The sequence below is a fragment of the Cucurbita pepo genome, chromosome LG08 (assembly GCF_002806865.2).
Source record: "Cucurbita pepo subsp. pepo cultivar mu-cu-16 chromosome LG08, ASM280686v2, whole genome shotgun sequence".
In the NCBI taxonomy this organism is placed as follows: Eukaryota; Viridiplantae; Streptophyta; class Magnoliopsida; order Cucurbitales; family Cucurbitaceae; genus Cucurbita; species Cucurbita pepo.
The window spans coordinates 9,820,415-9,840,713 of record NC_036645.1 but is presented as its reverse complement, the minus strand read 5'-3'; the positions used below and the strand labels follow the sequence as shown (position 1 = coordinate 9,840,713).

Below are 20,299 nucleotides of genomic sequence, written 5' to 3'. Positions count from 1 at the left end.
TGATGGGTAGATGTTATATATGAATATACTGTGAACAATGGATCAATATCGTCGCTATCAAAATAGAATATCTACAACGCGCTTGAATAATAAAGCATGTCATTGAATTATAAAAGAGTTATGGAAGGAAGGTCTTAAACATGTATCTAGAAGAAAAGAAATGTATAGATTTATTGGAGATATTTTTTTTAATATGGAAGATTATTAAAAAAATTTAAAAAAAGATGTATATTTAGGAAACTACATAGAATGGTATGTGTATATGGCTATATTATATGAATTCCGAAGCAAAACACATGCGTACCTACTACCAGACATTTCCATTTGTATTAAAGTTTAAAATTTAAATCAGTTTAGAATTATTATAAAAAAGTTGTCGATGAAAACTTGAACAACTTTCAGCAATAAAAACACATGTTAACAACGTGTGTGCAGGAGAAAAAGACAACAGACCACCTTGGCAAAGAACTAGATCTAATTTCTATATACTTTTGAAATAATATAAATACTAACAATGATCATATATGCATTTTAAATATATATATATATATATATATATATATAAATTGAATCTACTATTGGCGAAAGCAACAGATTTACAATCCACAAGCAACAAATTCTACCTTAACGGTACATTAAAGAAAACTTGAAAATAGGAATTACTTTGCTTTAGGTTTTAGCCCTCTTTCGTAATAATACATCAACTATAATAAATTATGAATCTTAAAGACCAACATCAAACAAACAGTATATTTAATATCAATTTACCAATCATTATAACTCATGTTTAAAACATAATTTTATCAATCACTAGTAGGACTGAATTTCTAATACTACTACAATGTTAAATAGACGAAAGAAGGGGGGGAAATCTCATAATAAAAAAAGAGGGAAAGAAGAAACTCTGAACAATCCAGTAAGAACAAAAGAGGGAAAGAAAGAACTCTCGGTGCTAAGCGGGCAAATCTATAACAAGTTACCGGCATTTCTCGGTAGCTCCAGCAATTAAGGAACTATTTTTCTGGGTTAGAATCCATTGTTTGAGTTGTTGGCGGGGTGACAACAGCCAGACTCAAATCATGGGGACCGGATCCTCTAGCTCTTTCACGAATCTCTCGGTATTCTTGACAGATTGCGCAGAAATGGCAGAAAAAGTGGGTCACAAAGTCTCCACAAGGTGCTTCCTGCATCACATTTCAGAGATTATTAGGTGTGGCTCATGGAAGCATAGCAATCCGCAACTCAATTCATTGACTAGAGAACTTGTAGTGAGCTGGGCTATATTATATGGAGGATAAGGGCATGAGATGTAACAATCCAAACCCACCCATAGGTCCTCTTTGGGCTTTCCCTTCAAGGGCTTCCCCTCGAGGATTTAAAAGGTCTTTCTTAGAGAGAGGTTTTCACACCTTAAAAGGAATGCTTTTGTAACCACCCAAACCCACGGCGGGAAGATATTGTCCTCTGGGCTTTCCCTTCAAGGACTTCTCCTCAAGATTTTAGAATGCATTTGTTAGAGAGAGGTTTCCACACCCTTACAAGGAATGCTTCGTTCCCCTCTCCAACCAATGTGGGATCTCACAATCCACCCCCTTGGGGATCCAGCATCCTCGCTAGCACACTACTTGATGTTTGGCTTTGATACCATTTATAACGGCTCTGATCGCTATGTGTACGAAAAGTCGGGTCGTTACATTAGAACTAACTCCCAGTCTTGTGTCGAGACAAATGTAAAGAAAAAAGCCACTTAAAACTTTGAATTCTCTTGGTCATCAGGAGAAAAGATTAATGCATAACATCGTTTATAAATGCCATGTGCCATATATAATCTGTAAATAATTCATGCTTGCAAGACAATGAACAATGAAAAAGTAATAAGAGTACGATATAATACCGGCAAATTGTACTTAGACCGTAGGGCCTTGCGGTAGCCACAAGCATAACATGCAAGAACGCATCCAGGTAGATTCAAGAAAAGTCCATCAGTCAACAAGCAGCAGACTGTATTCGTAAGTGCCCACAAAATGAAATGAGTTGCGCATGACCCAAACATTGTTCGAGAACCCAAAAGTTCAGCATTCTTCCCAAACAGAAAGCATGGACAAAAAAGGCCAACAAAACCTGCGCCAAGAAAAGTTGCAATGAGCTTCCCATTTAACATGCGAGATCATTTTAAATGCAATGCTCTTAGACTTGATAGTAATATTCAACCACCACCAAAAATATAAAAAGAGATTCGTTTAAAATCATCATATTATCTAATTTCTGTTTGGTATCTAACAAACTAAAGGTGCACAAGATCAAGTGTCCGAATCTTTATACACACGAATCTTTATACACACTTCGATGATTGAAACTAGGGACTCTAATTGATACTACAACATGAACATGTTAGAGAACTAATCAAAGTTCTTCACGCTCTATGCCCATCATTTAGGGCTGATCAGGTTTCCTATAATAAACCTAATCATAGTGAAAAATTCAGCGCTTCCTTGGATCTTAGAGAACTCAACAAATAAATGGCAGAGCAAGCTTTCACAACAGGATATGATGGGTTCCCTAATCGAAACAGCCATTGGCCTACAATTCAAATATTTATCAATTTGATATAAGAACACATGCAAAGTAATGATACATTTCCTTTCTATACTCAAGATGCACCTTCATAACTTTTCCTTCGCATAAATCAAGGTCAGAAGGCAGAAAGTAGCGTACAGCTCTGCATATCATCGCAGCACGCACATATTCCAGACGACCATTGTGACAATCCATCCTTAAGTTCATTAGGTGGGGAATGGCTGCCCTCATCTCTGGAAATAATCTCCGCTTCTGGATCGGACTGCCCTAGAGGAACATATGCAGGAGGGACATAACTTATTCCGCCATCCATCTAGCTCTGATGCACAACAAAATCCCTCCCAATCTCTTTCAAACGAATCCAACCTGTAAGCTTCATTAAGAATCATCAAAAATGCAATTCATAAAACCTACATTTTACCCTCCCCTCACTTACACATGATTTTTACACTTCGATCTACTAATTCCTTTTGCACACTTCATCTGATCCGATGAATCCTCAATTAAAACCAGGATGTAAACCATATACGGAAAGAAAAATGGAGCTAAAATGATTCAAGGGCTCAACATGAAAAACGAGCATTGGAATGAGAAACGCCCAAAAACGCCACAAAAACTTCATAGTAAGATAACATTAAGTAACATTAAGAAACACCATTAGGTTTTGGAGTTCCTAAATCGAAGATGTTTGTTCGGTATGTGTAAAGAGTAAAAATAGAATAGCAGCGAAGAACCCAAACGAGTATGAACCTGTGGATCAAAGCAGGAGATGGATGGATGTCGTGTTTGATTGTCTTCTTCACCGGGAGGGCACGGCGGGAATGAATCGGAAGGAATGTGGATGCGATCGGGGGAGATCTTGGGATGTTCTTAGGAGCCGGCAACTTCTAATCCTTGTATTCGTAGCTAAATTGAAGCGCGCTGGAGAGAGAAATGGAGGTGGGTTTCGCTTTCTACTTTTTCTATTTCTTTTTAACAAAACGCTTCCCACTCTTTCTAATATATAAAATAATTACTTTGACATTTGTTCTTGAAGTATTGTTAAGTTACAAAATTCCACGTAAAACCAAAAATAAACAAACATCTAATATGCATTATAACGTGTCTTATATTATTATTAATTTAGGCATGTAATTACTCCTCCTCATCTTCGTATTATTATTAATTTAGGTATATAATTACTCTTCCTCATCTTCATATTATTAATTTAGGCATGTAATTACTCTTTCTCATCTTTATATGTTTAGATCAGTAAAGAGTATATCACTGACCCACATACGTATTACAATAAATTTAGGTATGTAGTTGCTCCCCTCGTATTTATGATATTCACGTGGTATTATGTTGAGGTAGTGTTTATGATATTCTCGTGGTATTATGTTGAAGTACTAGAGGGTCGGCAACTAACCTTCCAGTATGGATGGACATTGAAGACAAAACAAAATACTAAGCTACATAAACTCACTATCTTTTAAAAGGTAATTATAGCCTAACAAATGAGACTATTTCATGTATGTTTGTAAATTCACACGTGCTACTATTTTCATTTTCAAATGAAATTTTAATATGTTTGACACATGATAAAAACATTTAAGAGTAACGAAACTATGAGAATAGTGATAGATTAGAAAGTTTTGTAAAATTGAATCATAATGTCAAAATGGAAAATTTTGTAAAATTTTGTAAGGTAAACTTTCGATCATTGTTTGTGATGGCAGATGACCCAACATTTTTTAAATGTTGTGAGACCTATAAAATAAAATAATATATCACATATCAAACGGTAGGTAAGAATATGTAGTAAAAAATTTCGTGTGAAGTAATATACAAAACCAAAAATCTAGCCAAGATGTAGCAGGATATCTAACTTCAATGTGATCAATCCGATTGAAGGGCAAAGGACAGGCACATTCAAGTCAAGAACTTTCAGTGATCAGCCTGATGAAAGGTGAAAGCAATAAACGCCTTCTTATTGATCTTTGTTGGGTTCTTCTTCTCGATTGGTATCGGTACTTTGGTGTCCATTTTCAGAAGGCTCATTCAATGCCTCCTCTGAAACGAGCTCCCCAACCTTCACATACTTTTCCATGAACTTGTATTCCCAATCCTGCAAGATTACAAGCTCTTCTTCATTCAGGCCTTCGAGATTACCATTAATGTCTTCAGGTTTAAAAGACAAGAGAGCCAAGGCTCTGCTAGCATCCTTCCCGACGAACATGGAGTAAGGCGAACCAGGACCATAAAACGTCCTGAAAAGCCAACCAAAAACACAGTGTTATCCTACGCAATTACACATCTTTCAATTTAGTCTTTGAACTCTTAAGAAGTTTCAATTTTGTCCAGAATTAGGTTTGTCAAGTCCCTATCCTTAAGAACAGTTGATGAAATGCAAACATAACACTTGATTCATACAACTTTAGGTGGGTGCAATATGATAGTCAATTGGATGGGTCAAGTGGTCGTGTAAAAATGATGGCTGAAGTGCAATACAATTGTAATTGTAATAACTCAACGAGGTAAGACATGTACGTAATGAATTCTATTTTCAGAATTTATAAATTAACACAAGCCAAAAGTTCTAATTTCTCAAGGAACGTATGAACTTTGAGAAATCCAAAGTTCTGTGCTTGTCCTACAATATCAGTAGTAGTTTGGAAGAGAACTTAATAGTTTCTATACTGCCAATGTCTTAATTCCAATAATATTCGTATTTGAAACATGGGCCAAAATAGAACCATCAAACGGCAGCATGTCCCTTCTAGTCTCTATTAACAACTACCTTTCCCTTACATCACTGCGTTTACCCTGTCCCAAAACAAAATCTACAAAGTTAAGAAGTCTGTACTTGGTCTGCCTGTTTGCTTATTTCAAGCAACGAATTTACGAATTCCATACCCTATTTTGGTCATTAGACTCAGTTTACATAAACTCAAGCTTAGGAAACTCTTTTTGTATGCTAAATCCTTTATAGTTCATTTATCTGAGCAGTCCTATAACAACCCAAGCTCACCGCTAGCAGATATTGTCCGCTTTCCCTTATGGACTTCCCCTTAAGATTTTAAAACGCATCCACTAGGGATAGGTTTCCTCACCTTATAAGAAATGCTTCGTTTCCCTCTCCAACCGACGTGGGATCTCACAATCCACCCCTTTGGTAGCCCAACATCCTCACTGACACACCGCCCGATGTCTGGCTCTGATACCATTTGTAACAGCCCAAGCCCACGCTAGTAAATATTGTCCTCTTTGAGCTTTTCCTTCTAGGTTTTCCCTCAAGGTTTTAAAACGCGTCCACTAGGAAGAAGTTTCCACACACTTATGAGGAATGTATCGTTCCCCTCTTCAACTTATGTGAGATATCACAAATCCAGCCATGTATTACATAAATATGGAGAGGCTTTCCAACCCTAAAGCTTCCTAAACTCGACCATGAGTTTAATATTCCCCAACAGACTGGTTGACTTACAAAAATTTCACAGAGAGAGGAAAAAAAACTTCCCCTTCCCTTCTGCAACTTCAGTCCCCAGTTCCACACAGCCCAACTGTCATTCTTTTACTCCCGACTGTTAGATGAGCACACACTCCACTATGGTAAGATATTGTTCACTTTGAGTGTAAGCTCTCATGGCTTTGCTTTGGGCTTCCCCAGAAGGCCTCACGTCAATGGAGAGAGTATTATTTGATTATAAACCCATGATCATTCCCTAAATTAGCCGATGTGGGACTTTCATCCAACACCGACCACCCTTTTTCTCACACAAGGAAACCGAATGGAAGGCCTGACAATCCTCTCGCCAACACATTTTGTGAGCAAATATTCTCCTTGAAAATCTTGGCCAAAGATCTTAACAGTTCGAGCTGATCAGTGGAACTTTGACGTAAAACAGACAATATGACAATTGACAAGTAGTGTAAATGGGATTACAACGGGAAGTGTGCTCACGAAACTCAAATGTATATCCTCAATAAATATCACCGGTCGGTCAGTTTTCTTTAAAATTCTGCAATTCTTGAACTCCAGTCATGAGATAAACAGAAGTAGTTCTTCATCTAGAGCGAAGAATAAGAAGAATTTTCATACTCAATGCTTCAACTCATGAAAGTAGGCAACTATGCAAGTTATGAGCAAATTTCTAAATAGAGACCAAACGGAATTCGCTCCACGAATGATGAAGGAAAAGAAAAAGAAAAAAGTACCTGCCGGAAGATACATCGTAGATTTGACCCTTTATAGCCATAAGAAGTGGCTTATTCGGATCGGAGCCATCGTAAGCCCTCAACTGCTGCTCCGTCAATCGCCCTACTTGGACTGATTGCGAGGCGTCGGCGACCGAATCGTCAACAAACAAATTCGAATTGGCCGAGTTAGACGAAGAAACAGGAACAGTTGGGGGTTTATTGAACTCTTCTGGAGAAACGAACATGGAGGAAACCATTTGAAACACGAAGATCATTGAGGCAAGTATGGTGAAGAAGGCGGTGGGCGATAATCCGGTGTACCAATTGATCTGTTCCATCGCTCTCCAGAAGATCTCCATATCTTCGCTCTAGCTCTGCGACTGCGATTTTCTCCCCGACGCAATAGATTCCGGTGGACTGGATTTGAAGATAAAAGTCCCAACTTCACCAACCATGAATCCTTTACCTACTCCCTCCATGGTTGACAATTTTTTTTTTTCCTTTTAATTTATTTGTTTATAATAATTATTAAAAATCACCCATTTATTAGATATTATCAATTTTGTATCAAATGAGAATAAGATTTTTACGTATAATTATATTTTTAATGAAGTAAACCCATTTTAAATTTTTATTGCTTTTTATCAATTTTAAATTAAATTTATATGGACTGTCTTTGAAATTACGAATTTGGGGGTAAAACTACCATCCGTTCATATAAGACATGACTTTAGTGCATGAATTTTAATATGTAACAATATAGTTTATATGTTTTTAAATTTGATATGAATTTAATAACATTTTCATATATGGATTAGTAAAATTATTAAGATTTAAATCACCCTATAATAAATTAAACTATTATGGGCTAAAATGATTTTTTTTATAATTTTAAATTTTTATTAAATATAATTTTGATTTTAAAATTTTAATTTATGTCATTTAAAAATTTGATTTGGATGGGTAATTTAACTTAAAAAATTAACATTTTGAAAGGAAAATAAAATAATTTAGAGAATTAGAAAAGAAAAAAAGAAAAGTTTTATTAGAGATTTTTATTTTCCATTCTTGGTCAACATTTTTTCTCGATATTTTGACGAACTCTCTGCAAACCAGTTTTTTCATCTTCCTCCACTTATCACCCTTCTTCTGGACCATCATTTGCTGGTGAATTAGGGAATCCTCTGTCCACTTCGAAAAACCCACAACTTTTCCCACTCCTTCTCGGTTTCAATTTCTTTATTCTCTCTTCATCCTAATCCCTATTGCCAAGGGAACACAAATACCAGGAAAAATCATCGCCAATCAGCAACCTTTTTTCTTCTTTCCTGTAATTCATCTCCCCGAGGTTCTATCGGGAAAGGCTATCATCAAGAGTGGAGTTCTTGAATCAATATACGCCAGGTATTCGAAATTTCAAATGTTTTTTTTTTTCTTTTGCTTTTATGGAAATCTAGATCCACCCTTTTCGTTAGCGGCGAGGAATTACTGATTGGGTGTGGAACCCTAATGTTGTTTTTCCATAAGTTCTCGAACTGGGCTTCGCGTAAATTGTTTTTCGTGCTGAGAATGATAGTTATGCCTAGTTATATTAGGAAATAATGTTGAAGGTAGCTTTTTTGAAGTTTTGTTCTTGGTTACAATTCGTGTGCTCACTATTTTCAGAGCTTACATAGCTTCGATGAACTGCTAGTTTTTCTTGGAACTTTGCTGCAGGGTAATGTAATAATATTCTCGTCACGGGATGAACAACGAGGGTTTTGAAGCACAGGTGTTGTCTGAGAAGTTATCCAAACTCAACAATTCTCAGCAGAGCATCGAGTGTATGCTTCTCTAATCATTATCTTTTCATTTATTTTTGTGGCCTGAAAATATTGCATTGCCCGTTCTATTACACACCGGCGTTTACAGTTTTTGTTCAGATATTTCTCCCTTTTATATATTGATTTTAATTTTTTTTTTTTGGTGTNCAAAAAAAAAAAAAAAAAAAAAGAAGAAGAAGAAAAACAAAGTAATGCCTTTTGTCATTTACTAATTATGTATGTAAAGAACTGGGTATGGTGGCGATTATCTCTTAAAACTTTGAAGTTAGGATCCTTCTCTATATGTATTTTAAATTGTAAAAGAATTAATTGAATTTAATTTTGTGGATAGCCTCATGATTTTGTGGTTGAGATTTCTTCGATCTTGGCATGACTTCATTATTAACCTTGATTACCTATGCTCCTTATGGTTGAACATTTTCATTACTCTTGTCTGGGAACTTTGGATTGAGTAATTATTGCCTTTGTTCTTTTCATTTTTCTGGCAATAAATTCACTAGATTCGAAGACGTTTGGGATGTGTTAGTTCTTGTGTTTAGATTGAGCCCCTTTTGAAGTCTTTGTAATTTTTTTGTGTTGGTACATACTGATTAAAGAACGGTTCTTATACTGTTGACTCATGGAAGAATATTTTGTGCTCAAATATATCCTCAAAAAATTTCTGATGGTGGGTGCAACTGTAATAAATGTGTTTTTCTTTGATATTGAATTAGCTTTATCAAGATGGTGCATTTCCCACCGGAAAAAGGCCAAGCAGATTGTTGAAACATGGGATAAATTATTCAACTCATCTCAGAAAGAGCAGCGTGTTTCGTTTCTTTATTTGGCAAATGACATTTTGCAAAACAGCAGGCGCAAGGGAAGTGAATTTGTGAACGAATTCTGGAAAGTTCTTCCTGTTTCTCTCAAGAATGTTTATGATCATGGGGATGAAAGTGGAAAGAAGGCGGTAGCCAGACTTGTATGTCCTCTTTATTCTCGTGTATAAATATGATGGCAATAAATGTTCTTATGTTTTTATTTGTGGAAGCATCTTAGTTGACTCTAGAACATGTTGCTCAAATGTAAAACATTTTGCATTTGTGAAAAAAGAAATGAAGAAAAGGTGTAGACGGAAAACAGAAAAAGGGAGGATGGATTCCTTCATTTCGGCCTGACAAATTTGTATCATAAACATTTATATTTAGGCTTCTCAAAGAGTGAACTGCTTTATTAGTCACATTGGTAACAGAACTCTCAATTCTACTTATAGCAGTCTTTTGATTGGTTTCATGAGTACTGAGGGTGGTCAATTGGTGCTAATTCCTAAAGCTTGTATATTAGTTAGGAATAATCTAGTAAATTCCTGATATGTGGGTTAAAACTTGAGTTTGAAGCATAATATGTGGTACTTTTTCTTTCCCCTTTTGTCCCCCCATTCCTAGACGTGAATGTAGGTTTCTTTATAAAATAATTTTTGTTTAAAATAGTTATAAGCATAATTATTATTATTTTTTTATATAAATAAAGGAATATAGGACCTGTTTGTGAGGGGTAGATAAATCCTTGATTTGATCTTATTGCAAATAAAGCTATTAATGAGAGAAGAAAGGAAACTGAGATCTAAAATTTGTCACCCAAAAAGCTTACTATTTAATGGGTACACCCATATAGATTGATATAAAAGAAAGTGGTGTTTGAGTCTAACTGAAATAAATTCCTTAGTTTGGATGGATTCACGATGGGTTTTATTTCAAGAGAGTTGGGAGTGTGTAGGAGTATGCTTGGAAGGTCTTTTAAGTTTTACAAGCGGGTGTCATCGATGTTTCTACTTATGAGGCCTATGTTTTCCTTGTACTGAAAAGACAAAGGAGTGTAGGGTTAAAGGACTCTTAGGCCAATAGGATTTGTTATAAGTTTAAATGAGATTATTGTTCCAACATTAGCAAATGGATTGAGAAAGGTCTTCCCTAACACGATTTTAGACTCCCAAGGAGCTTTTGTAGCAGCGAGACAATTTGGATCAGGTGTTGATTGTCAGTGAGGCTATTGAGGATCACAATCAAGAGGGTGTCATTCTTAAGATTGATTTTGGTTACGCTTATGTTCATGTGAATTTGAGATTTCTTAGTTAAAGATCTCTAGAAGGAAGGCTTCATGTTTAAATGGAGGTTGTGGATTTGAAGATATATTAGGATGGCGAATTTCTCTATCCTTATCAATAGTTAACCTGACTGAGGTTCAAGCCCCTACAAATCTTAAGCAAGGTGATCCCCACTCCATTCCTCTTCATTTTGGTCACTGACATCTTGATTTTGTTGGTTTCTCATGAGCAAAATTGGAGTGATCAATGTTTCTAAAATCGTTTAAGACGTAAGGCTTGAGGTGAGGCAATTTATCATTTTTGGAGGCTATCTTGGGTTTGCAGCTTAATAAAGGCAAGTGTCAAATTTTAAGTTTGAATTGTGATCCAATCAAGTTGCGTAGGTGGGTTGCTTTAAATGAGATTATTCCTCCAACATAAGCAAATAGATTGTGAAGGGTCTTCCCTTACACGATTTAAGACTCCCAAGGAGCTTTTGTAGCCGAGAGACAAAATTTGGACCAGGTGTTGATTGTCAATGAGGCTATTGAGCATTACAATCAAGAGGGTGTCATTCTTAAGATTAATTTTGGTTAAGCTTATGTTCATGTTAAATAATTCAATCTGTTTTATTAAAAACCGTGTTATACTTTGATAGTGTATGGAAGTTTATACAATTTGTTTTTTGGTTACAGATTACGATTGATTGACATTTTATTCTAAATTATCCTCACGTACATTTTTGTTTTTTATATGTTGCTTTCCGCTATCAACTGTTTGCATGGCTCTGTAATGTTAATTAAAATTGCAATAATAAGATTGACCAGTTCCCGTCTCCCCCTTTCTTATGACAGTATCTCGAGTGTTATTTCGTAAGTTTGGACTCTCACTTGTTTCCCTTCATGGGAGTTTGTTTGTTAAGGTCGATATTTGGGAAGAAAGAAAGGTTTTTGGTTCTCGGGGTCAGAGTCTTAAGGATGAAATGCTTGGTAAAAATCCACCTCCATTACCCAACAGCAATGGAAAGAGTTCAAATCCTATAAAGATAGTGAAGAGGGATGCCCATTCTGTGAGAATTGTAAGACTATTGCAGTTTTCCATTTGATTTCTTGTGTTCAGACCTCTATAATCTTTATTGCTCAACTCTAGAAACTGGCTGTTGGAGGTGTTCCGGAAAAGATTCTTACTGCATTTCAATCTGTACTTGATGAACATTTGAATGAAGATGCTGCTCTCAACAACTGTAGTTCTGCAACTCATCATCTGAACCAAATTGAGGAAGACTTGAATGCTTCCATAGCTCAAGGTATAACCTCATCTACTATAGTCATCTCATGCAATTAGTTTAAGGTGACGCTGACATGTACGCTAAGTTAGCGTACATGACAGCGTGGTTTTGAGTTTCTTTCCTAATTAGTGTTGTTTGTGTGAATTCCAACTCGTGTTACTTTTGGAATAGCTGTCATTTACCTTAAAGAGCTGCAACATTTTTCTGTTGACGGAAACTTCTGAAGCTCTTCTGTCGTTGTTCTTATCTCCCCTACTTATTGTCGCTGTATACTGAGAAGCAATACTCTAATGCTAAATGATAGGTCCGGAAGATAGTAATAGATATGGAGTTTTTTTTAAGAAATAGAACTTTCATCATGAACAATGAAAGAATACAAAAGAGAAAACTGAGACATACATAAAGATAGCCCAAAAACAGGAACCAGCACGAAAGGGACATTAAACCTAGCTAGGGAGGACATAAGATCTAGTGGACAGTTCCGGGATTCTTCGGTAATAGAAGCTGAAGGGACATTAAACCTAGCTAGGGACTAAACCCCATCAATAATCTCTCTAATTCCCTAAATATCTTATTATTCTTCTCAAGCTAAATACCCCTAAAAACAACAAGAAACTAACCCTCCAAATGAACCAACATTTATCTCGAAAGGGTGTATACAAAAGAATATCGAGAATCGTAGACTGGCAATCTCTACAGCAAGCTAGAAACCTGAACTGTTCCCAAAAGCAAACCCAAATTCAGAGGCAAAGTCACTCCAACCTTTTCAATCTCTAAGAATTATAAGGAGGCCATACTTGCAAAATAAAACCTTTACATTTTGTTATATATGGATTTTATGATAAACTAAAAATATCAATACGTTTAATACAATGAACAAGTATCTAATTTGATGGATACATTCAATATTTAGAATTTAATTTGAAATGGTTTACAATTTGACATGACATGACTGTAGAAATACAATTTGATAGAAATACATTTACCAGCTATTCTATCAAACATGTAGTTGAATCTTCATGGAAGGAATGCTAAGATTCAACCTTTGTAGCCATAGTGAGCAAGCTAAGAAAGAATGATTGAAATCTTCAATCTTGGAACATTGGCCAAGTCAAAGGGACATCTTACCATAAAATGCCGAACCCCGATTTTTATTTAATACATATTTTAGTTTTAAATGCCTTAATTTCCTTCTTTTGAAAGTTTGTAGATCAATGGTCATTCTATTCTTTGGTTTATTTTGTCCAGTATATATATAGAATTCTCCTTGCTATATTTTTATGTTTGTGTCGTAAAACCTCTTTCTTCGAGAAGTATTGTAAGAGAGTTTTTCTTTGTACTTTCCTTCCAAACTAGGAACTCAACCAAGATCAGCATTGCTGGACGACCTTCAAGAGCAGGAAAATGTGGTTCAACAATGTATTGGGCAACTTGAAAGTGTTGAGGCAACTAGGTCTTCTTTGGTTTCCTTACTTGTAGAAGCGCTTCAGGACCAAGTAATTTATCTTCCTCTTTTTTATTTCCTCAAATAATTTCTCAAGATTCCAAGCCTCCTCTATATAGTTGACATACTTTCATTGTAAGTTGATTTCCTTGTGGAAAAATTACAGGAATCAAAGCTGGAACTAGTTCGCAATCAGTTGCAGGTAAGTTAAAGTGCTTCTTATATTTTCTTTTCTGAAATCTGTAGTAAGAGTTTATGTTTTGGGATCTCTTGTTGGCTTAAAGTAGTTTTGAAGGTGGGTCTGACATGTGATGTATTGTATACCTTGAAACCTCAGAATTTGGTAAGATATTTGGATATGTCAAAACATGAACTTCAGTATACCTTGAACCATTTAGATCAGAGTGCCAGACCTTTATATTTCTTGCACATTTAAGCATGGTGGAGGTGGACAGACACCTTGAACAAGTGAACACGATAAAACTTTGACCGTGACTATTACATTTTTCGAGAAAAATAAGACTGAATGATGTTGTTTGAAGTGTATAATTTTGTGGGGGATTGATTTTGACGTTGTTTTAAGTTTGATATATTTGATTGTTTAGAACGAAGTTTTTTTGCCTTTATACATCATTAAGATGACACTAGTGGTTGACTAATATTGTTATTCTTTATACATCTTATTATATTCTCTTAATGAGAAACCAAACATTCCATTGAAGAAATGAAAAGAGACTAATGTTCAAAAGATACAAACTCCTAAGAGGGTGGGGAATTGAAAAAAACAGCATCAAGGAAAAAAAAAACAAAAGCTTCCCTATTCAAACATGTCTTGCAAAGGAAAAACCCAAACAAAAACTCACTTTGTTGTACGATAAAGGTGTAGAATAAGCTCTTTTTGTGTAAATCTTCAAAGAAAGGGTGGTTAAGATCACAGAACCGCATTATAGGAAAAAGTTCATGTTGTTAGTTGAAGAAATCGTTTTTGTCTGAATAATAGACTCCATGGAGACTTGCTTCTTGTTCTCAACTCCCAAAATTCTTCCGGAAAAACAATTGTAACAATGGCTTCATTTGGATTCAGAAAATTGTAAACAAAAGAGAGATATTAAGAAACCACGAAAGTAGTTAACTTGAGGGGAAAATTCAATCTGTGGTGCCAGCGGGAGAAGAATACAGTGGATGGAAGACCTTTTAACAAATGATAATAGATTTTCTCAACAGAAAGAAAGCGGAGCAACAAAGGGAAATAAAACGGAAGTGTAGAAAGGAGAAATATTTTGCAGAAGCTGTAAAATCGCCCTCAGAAAGGTCGGGGAGGGAGAAAAAGACAAAGAAGGAGGATTTAAAGGTGATCGAAAGGAAAGGAAGACTTGAAGAGCACCTTATCATCATTCATTTTTCAGACATTTTTCAGACGGATAAAGCCATCCTGAAATGCCATTATGAGGATTTAGAAGGTCGTTTGTGCCTAATGGATGAGCTTTGGACCGTTTGTTTTGAAGCTAGAGAGATGGGATGTTTGTAAACATAGTAGAGTTAAGTTAGTATCCCATTATGGTGGTTGGGTGAGAATTCATAACATTCCTCTTCAATTTCCATTGAACCTGAAGATATTCAGCAATTTGTGGCTGTCATGGTGGCTTGGAAGGTTATGAAGTAACTCCTTGCTCATGGATTGCTTTGATGTGGGCATTAAGATCAAGGATAAGTATTGGGGGTTTATACTAGTCAAATATTAGCCTCATCGACAGTGTGGGGACATACCAGGAGGAGAATATGCTTGTGGATAGGGTCGCCGACCTTCATGGAAGTTTCTCGCCAACCACTGCTCACGTTTTTCATGGAGGACCAAAGGATCCTAATTTTAGTCTGATGGATGAATGAAGGATCGAAGGTACAATTACCCATGCGTTAATGTTCAAAATGCTCTCGCCATAAAGATATCAGATACGGCCCACAATTCCAATTCATAATTATCCTGCAAAATGGGGGATGTGGTAATGGATACAATGGACCACAAGAAAAGGGAAAAGGGTAAAGAGGATGAAACCCAACAAGGAAAAGGAAAAGAGATTCCAAAGGATGTCTCAACAGAAGACATGTATGGCCCATCTAAATCACGAAGAAAAGAACGTGAATCACATTTGGCGAGAAGCCCAAGTTAAAGCGTTTTGAAATAGGATATATCCAATCCACGAGTACTCACAAAGACCCCTCCCAATGGGAAGAAGCTCCAAACGAAGAGCAAGAGAGAGACCTAGGTTCCGAAATTTCTTTATGAAGTCCTAGCATTAGAACAATGAACAAAAATTTTGGAATTCAAGAGAGTGTGATGGAAGATATTCGTTCTGGAGGATTTCAAAGTTATTTCCAAACGGATGAATCCTTAGATATTATGGCCATGACAATTGAAGGTGCTAGTTCAATGGAAGAGAGGAAGGACGAGAACACCATGTCGACCATGGCAATGATCTCCCCAAAATCGAAGGCAATTAAAAAAAAAAAAGAGTAGGAATTTCAATATTCAGAGGGCTTCACAATTAGCAAAGAGGTAGTGCAAACTTTGGAAAAGAATAGCTATGTATCAAACCATTAATAAGGAATTCGGCGAAAAAAGGTAGTGTTGCTCAAAAGAAAATAGCAGAAGAGGTGACAAGTCTTCTTAGAACATGGAAAATGAAAGGGATGAGGAGGAGACGAAGATAAAGGTGTGGACACAGAAGTAGTTGTTGAAAGTGATATCAGGGCTCCTTAGGCATCTCACTAAAAATAATTTCGTGGAATGTGAGTGTGTCCCATATCTAGCATCAATAACCTGTCTTCATAAAGCATCCTCTTCATGATAATACGTCCGAATTCACTTGGCTAATAAAGCTATATTATTTTCTGCCAATCATTGCAAACCGAGGCCTCCATGGGAGGTAGATCTAGTGACTTTTTCCCATCTGGCTAAGTGTGATCTGGATTGAGAGGAGCTCCCTTTTCAAAGGAAATGGCCCCTGATNACCGCCTCTCAGGCCCCCGACTGATTCTACCATAGAGGCCAACGATAGACAATAACTCCCCCCCGAACACAGCTTACAACTTTCATTGTCTCTATATGGACTTTCAATATTCAATGGAACCTTCCATGGGATCTTGAAGAGAGACAAAAAGTATGTGGGAAGATTCAAGAGCGTTGCTAACAAAAGAGCAAGGCGACGCCCTTTGGATAAGTGTGTAATTCCATGAGTGGATCCTTTTTTCAACTTCTCTCAACAATTGGGATACAAAATGAAGAAGTTCTAGGTTTATCTCCCAATGGAAGGCAGATAGACATTTGACCAATATCCTTGTCCGCAATCAAATTTCTCGGCTATTAATTCGACCTCCTCAAATTCTGTATTGACCCAAAAATCTCCGATCTCTTATGATTTGTAATCAATCCACATGCCTTTTCAAAAGAGTCAACAAGGCCAAAAAGGCTGTCAAGAGCCAAGATACATGTGGATGAGGAAAGAATGATTTCATCGGAAAAAAAGATGATGTATCTGAAGGAAAGCTCTTCCTATCTCAAAGCTTTATGGAGCTTGCTTCTATCATCATTCTACTAGAACAATCCATGACCGCGATTTCCTTTCCACCTCCAAACAAACGCTTGAAGAAGTAAGAAAAAGGGACATGTAGCATAAAGGCAAGTTAGAGGGAACTAAATTACAAAGTGTTGGCCTACCATCTCCCGAAAGTTTGAAGCATTCCATGTATCCAACTTCTTCAAAATTCTTTCCTTAACGGGATGCCATAAGGATGCATTTTTGGGATGACCTCCATGGGGAGACCAAGATATAAAAGAAGGCAAATATTCTATCTTGCAATGAAGCCTTGAAGTAACTTGATTCAACTTGACATTGTCAATATTTATCCCACTAATTGACGACTTCTTCCTATTGATTCTGAGACCAGAAAATCTCTCATATACTTCCTCTGTTTTGATTAAAATGTCCAGCATGTATCATCATATTTGCAAACTAACAATAGCATCCTAACAGTTAAAATCTTTCTCAATGACCAGCTTCAAACTTCTACCTTTCTGTTTTTTGCCCAAAAAAAAAAAAGCTATGGGTTGCTTCATATCCACTAGCTGTCATATTCACAACTTATTTACTCTATCATGTGATATGAACGAGTTTGAATACCAATATTACAGTTCAAACTACTAGGAGTTCAATTATTTGAGAATTTTTACTTCTTGTTTCTCTTCTCACAATAACCACTGAACCATTTTATATCAATTTTCTCAGTCATTGCTAAGCTATTTTAGGCTGTAGAAACTGAATTGTGCTGTAAATTTTATTTACCGCGAACCTTCATCAAGAATTTGGTCTGGGTCATGTCTAATGCAATTTTTAGATCGTATTTTGATTAGCAAATTTTCTCCTCAACTAGAAAATGCATTAATAGATTAAACTTCAGTTGGTCCCTTTTGGATGTGAATTGATAAGGTGGTTCTTTTTCAAGGTGTTATGAGAAATTGGCTCAAATATTGTGGATAAAGATATAACATTTGTACTTTTATAAATTGGAACGGACTTCTTTGAGAGTGAGAGAGCAGTAAGTTTGTGTACACTGTTCATTTTCCCAAGTTTATGTACTAGCGACAGAGCACTTGGTTATGTACTATCAACTTGTTTATTGTTATCTGCCATTCACATGGACGGACATCTCATATTAGTTGTATCTCATATGTTGGGGAATGCAAAATATTAGTTAGAGGGTTTGTTATTTTCTAATTTCAGTTTGCTTATGTTGCTTGGAAATTATTGGTTATGAATCTGCAGATAGCTCGATCTCAAATTGAGCTAGCAAGTAACGTTCGGAAGAGAATTGCGAGTCCAGTTCCTGGTCCTCTTGCTACGAACATTGATCTACTGACAGAAATGACCCATGTGACTGATGCTAAGTTACCTTCAGCTCAATCAAACACAATCTCTTCTCAGTCCCCTCTTGTCCAGGCTATGGTTTCTTCTGCTGGTCCTAAAAGCAGTGAAGAGGAAAACAAGAGAGCTGCTGCTGCTGCTGTTGCTGCAAAGTTGGCTGCTTCTACATCTTCAGCACAGATGCTTACCTCTGTTCTTTCATCTCTTGTTGCAGAAGAAGCTGCTTCCATGAATGGTGGCCTAAAATCAGCTGGGTTTGCTTCATTATCCATATTCTCTCCTGAAAAACGACAGAAACTTGAGAAGCCAATGCCGATTTCTGATAGTTCAGATGGAATTGGTGCGTCATTCGTTACACCTATGCAACAACAACAATTGACAAATGTGGCACTTGCACAATCAGCAAATATACAACCTGTATCCCAGGCGAACCAGAGTCAAGCTTCATTTGCTCCACCACCACCGCCAGCTCCACCAGTGAATCAATATGCTCAGTCTGGTGGAATAATGGGGGTATTACCTTATAACTTTGGAGCATATTCTCTACCACCTCCACCTCCTTTACCTCCCCATATTGTGATGGGTTTGAGTAGGCCGACGTCTCAGCCACCTCAGCAACAGCCACAGCAGCCTCAGCAGTCGCAGCCAACTTCAGCAGGATTTTACAGGCCACCAGGTATAGGTTTCTACGGGCAAGGTCAGCAGTCGACTCCACCACCTGTCCCTAGGCAGTAAGTTCCCAGGTAGAGTTTACTTGGGGCAAATGTTCAATTAAAGGATTAATAGCTTTAAACAGGTTAAATTAGGCATTCACATTTCTACTTGCCATCTGAGAGTTCATTTCAGAATATGTATTATCATGTAAATTAGTAGAACTTTTTTTTGGTTCTGTAGAAGTTTTAGTATATGTCCATCTCCTGCCAACGAGTTAAAAGGGCATGTTGCAGCTGAGGCAGCTGAGGTTCGTCCAATGCTGATGGAAGAATTAAGTGGCTAGATTTAGGCTTTTCCAATGTAATGCTGTCGAAAACTGGAAACCTCGGTGAATTCTCGGCTGCCTCGAAATTTTACTATGGCCAGGTAATCTTTTCTCCCATTAGATTGGAAGTTGGGTAGAGTACCTCCTAGCAGAATTTTAGTTGACAACGTTAGATTTAGGTTTGAAGACACTGTTGCCTCTAAATCTGCATGGATGGATAGAGAGAGTGGCTAAATGGACTTGTTTTGGATAGTCATAACAGGATGATACTGGTCTGTAATATAACTTAGTGAGGCCTTGAGAATTTCTAGTAGATACAGCACTGCCATGGTTCTTGTAATCTGTTGCTCTGTTTTCTGATTCAGTAGAGAATTTTTATTTAAAATAAACTGTTCCTTACTCTTCTTAGCTCATTGCATACTTGATCCCCCTCCATTTTATTTGTGTTCATCATGTCATCAATTTTTTCATGTTAAAAATTGTTGTTGTTTTTCTTACATGTCAAATAGTAGGAGATTCATGTTGACTAGAGTTTTCTAGGTTTCAATTACCACGTCGTGTCAAAATCAATGATAAATTGAGGTTAGTCTAAGCAATTGAAACTATTATACTTGGTCATTGATATGTATTGATGTAACGTAGCAAAGTTTGAAAATCTTCTATTGATGATGTATAGTGTGATATTCAAGAAAATAATTAAATCACTTGTATTCAATGGTAATCAATATGATATTTTTTAAATTAATAAACCTAATCATGAAGTTCAATGTATGATGACAAGTGTGTGAGGTGAATTCAAAGTTAGAAAGTGATGAAAGTATGGTAGTTGAGTTTTAAGGATCTATGAGGCGAGATTAAATTTTTTAATTTGAATCACAAATATGGAGTCGAGTAAATGAGGGCAAAATCTACTAAGTAATTGTAAATAGGTCGAGTGATAGGAGTCCAAACTCAATCAGGTGAGATCATAAGTCACTTTAGCTAATGGTCCACAAGCAAAGTAAGTAGGTCTATTACTGGCCGGCTCT

General features: G+C 36.5%; 3 protein-coding genes across 6 annotated transcripts; 1 reads left to right on the top strand and 2 right to left on the bottom strand.

Moving 5' to 3' along the window:
* Positions 1 to 738: 738 nt before the first annotated feature.
* On the bottom strand, positions 739 to 3,553 carry LOC111801200 (protein PLANT CADMIUM RESISTANCE 10-like). Of its 3 annotated transcripts, none has more exons than XM_023685210.1 (4): positions 3,328 to 3,553; positions 2,716 to 3,060; positions 1,895 to 2,121; positions 739 to 1,184 (listed from the first exon to the last, which is right to left on the bottom strand). In XM_023685210.1, exons 2-4 carry the CDS (start codon positions 2,888 to 2,890, stop codon positions 1,014 to 1,016), a joined length of 573 nt encoding a protein of 190 aa, XP_023540978.1. In that variant the 5' UTR covers positions 2,891 to 3,060; positions 3,328 to 3,553; the 3' UTR covers positions 739 to 1,013. The 3 variants fall into 3 exon arrangements, with proteins under 3 accessions (XP_023540978.1, XP_023540977.1, XP_023540976.1); XM_023685209.1 differs by having other exon boundaries at positions 2,716 to 2,943; XM_023685208.1 differs by having other exon boundaries at positions 2,716 to 3,553.
* A 770-nt stretch (positions 3,554 to 4,323) lies between these two features.
* Positions 4,324 to 7,244, bottom strand: LOC111799535 (membrane steroid-binding protein 2-like). Its single transcript, XM_023682890.1, has 2 exons — positions 6,775 to 7,244; positions 4,324 to 4,826 (listed from the first exon to the last, which is right to left on the bottom strand). Exons 1-2 carry the CDS (start codon positions 7,113 to 7,115, stop codon positions 4,547 to 4,549), a joined length of 621 nt encoding a protein of 206 aa, XP_023538658.1. The 5' UTR covers positions 7,116 to 7,244; the 3' UTR covers positions 4,324 to 4,546.
* Positions 7,245 to 7,818: 574 nt separating this feature from the next.
* LOC111799960 (regulation of nuclear pre-mRNA domain-containing protein 1B-like) lies at positions 7,819 to 19,660 on the top strand. Of its 2 annotated transcripts, XM_023683500.1 has the most exons (9): positions 7,819 to 8,160; positions 8,473 to 8,579; positions 9,293 to 9,540; positions 11,564 to 11,719; positions 11,791 to 11,947; positions 13,286 to 13,425; positions 13,540 to 13,575; positions 18,194 to 19,035; positions 19,187 to 19,660. In XM_023683500.1, the coding sequence occupies exons 2-8, from the start codon at positions 8,501 to 8,503 to the stop codon at positions 19,025 to 19,027; spliced, it is 1,650 nt and encodes a 549-aa protein (XP_023539268.1). In that variant the 5' UTR covers positions 7,819 to 8,160; positions 8,473 to 8,500; the 3' UTR covers positions 19,028 to 19,035; positions 19,187 to 19,660. The 2 variants fall into 2 exon arrangements, with proteins under 2 accessions (XP_023539268.1, XP_023539267.1); XM_023683499.1 differs by having other exon boundaries at positions 18,194 to 19,660.
* Positions 19,661 to 20,299: the final 639 nt, after the last annotated feature.

Bases quoted from the DNA above. Each gene is read 5' to 3' on its own strand.
- LOC111801200 (XM_023685208.1), bottom strand. From the start codon at position 2,890: ATGGATGGCGGAATAAGTTATGTCCCTCCTGCATATGTTCCTCTAGGG. The intron at 2,122-2,715 runs GTACGCTACTTT...TTCTTGGCGCAG, and splicing joins CTGCGATGATATGCAGAGCT to GTTTTGTTGGCCTTTTTTGT. The intron at 1,185-1,894 runs GTATTATATCGT...AATGTGATGCAG, and splicing joins GGTCTAAGTACAATTTGCCG to GAAGCACCTTGTGGAGACTT.
- LOC111799535 (XM_023682890.1), bottom strand. From the start codon at position 7,115: ATGGAGATCTTCTGGAGAGCGATGGAACAGATCAATTGGTACACCGGA. The intron at 4,827-6,774 runs GTACTTTTTTCT...TTGGCTTTTCAG, and splicing joins TACGATGTATCTTCCGGCAG to GACGTTTTATGGTCCTGGTT.
- LOC111799960 (XM_023683500.1), top strand. From the start codon at position 8,501: ATGAACAACGAGGGTTTTGAAGCACAGGTGTTGTCTGAGAAGTTATCC. The intron at 9,541-11,563 runs GTATGTCCTCTT...TTGTTTGTTAAG, and splicing joins AGAAGGCGGTAGCCAGACTT to GTCGATATTTGGGAAGAAAG. The intron at 11,720-11,790 runs GTAAGACTATTG...GCTCAACTCTAG, and splicing joins ATGCCCATTCTGTGAGAATT to AAACTGGCTGTTGGAGGTGT.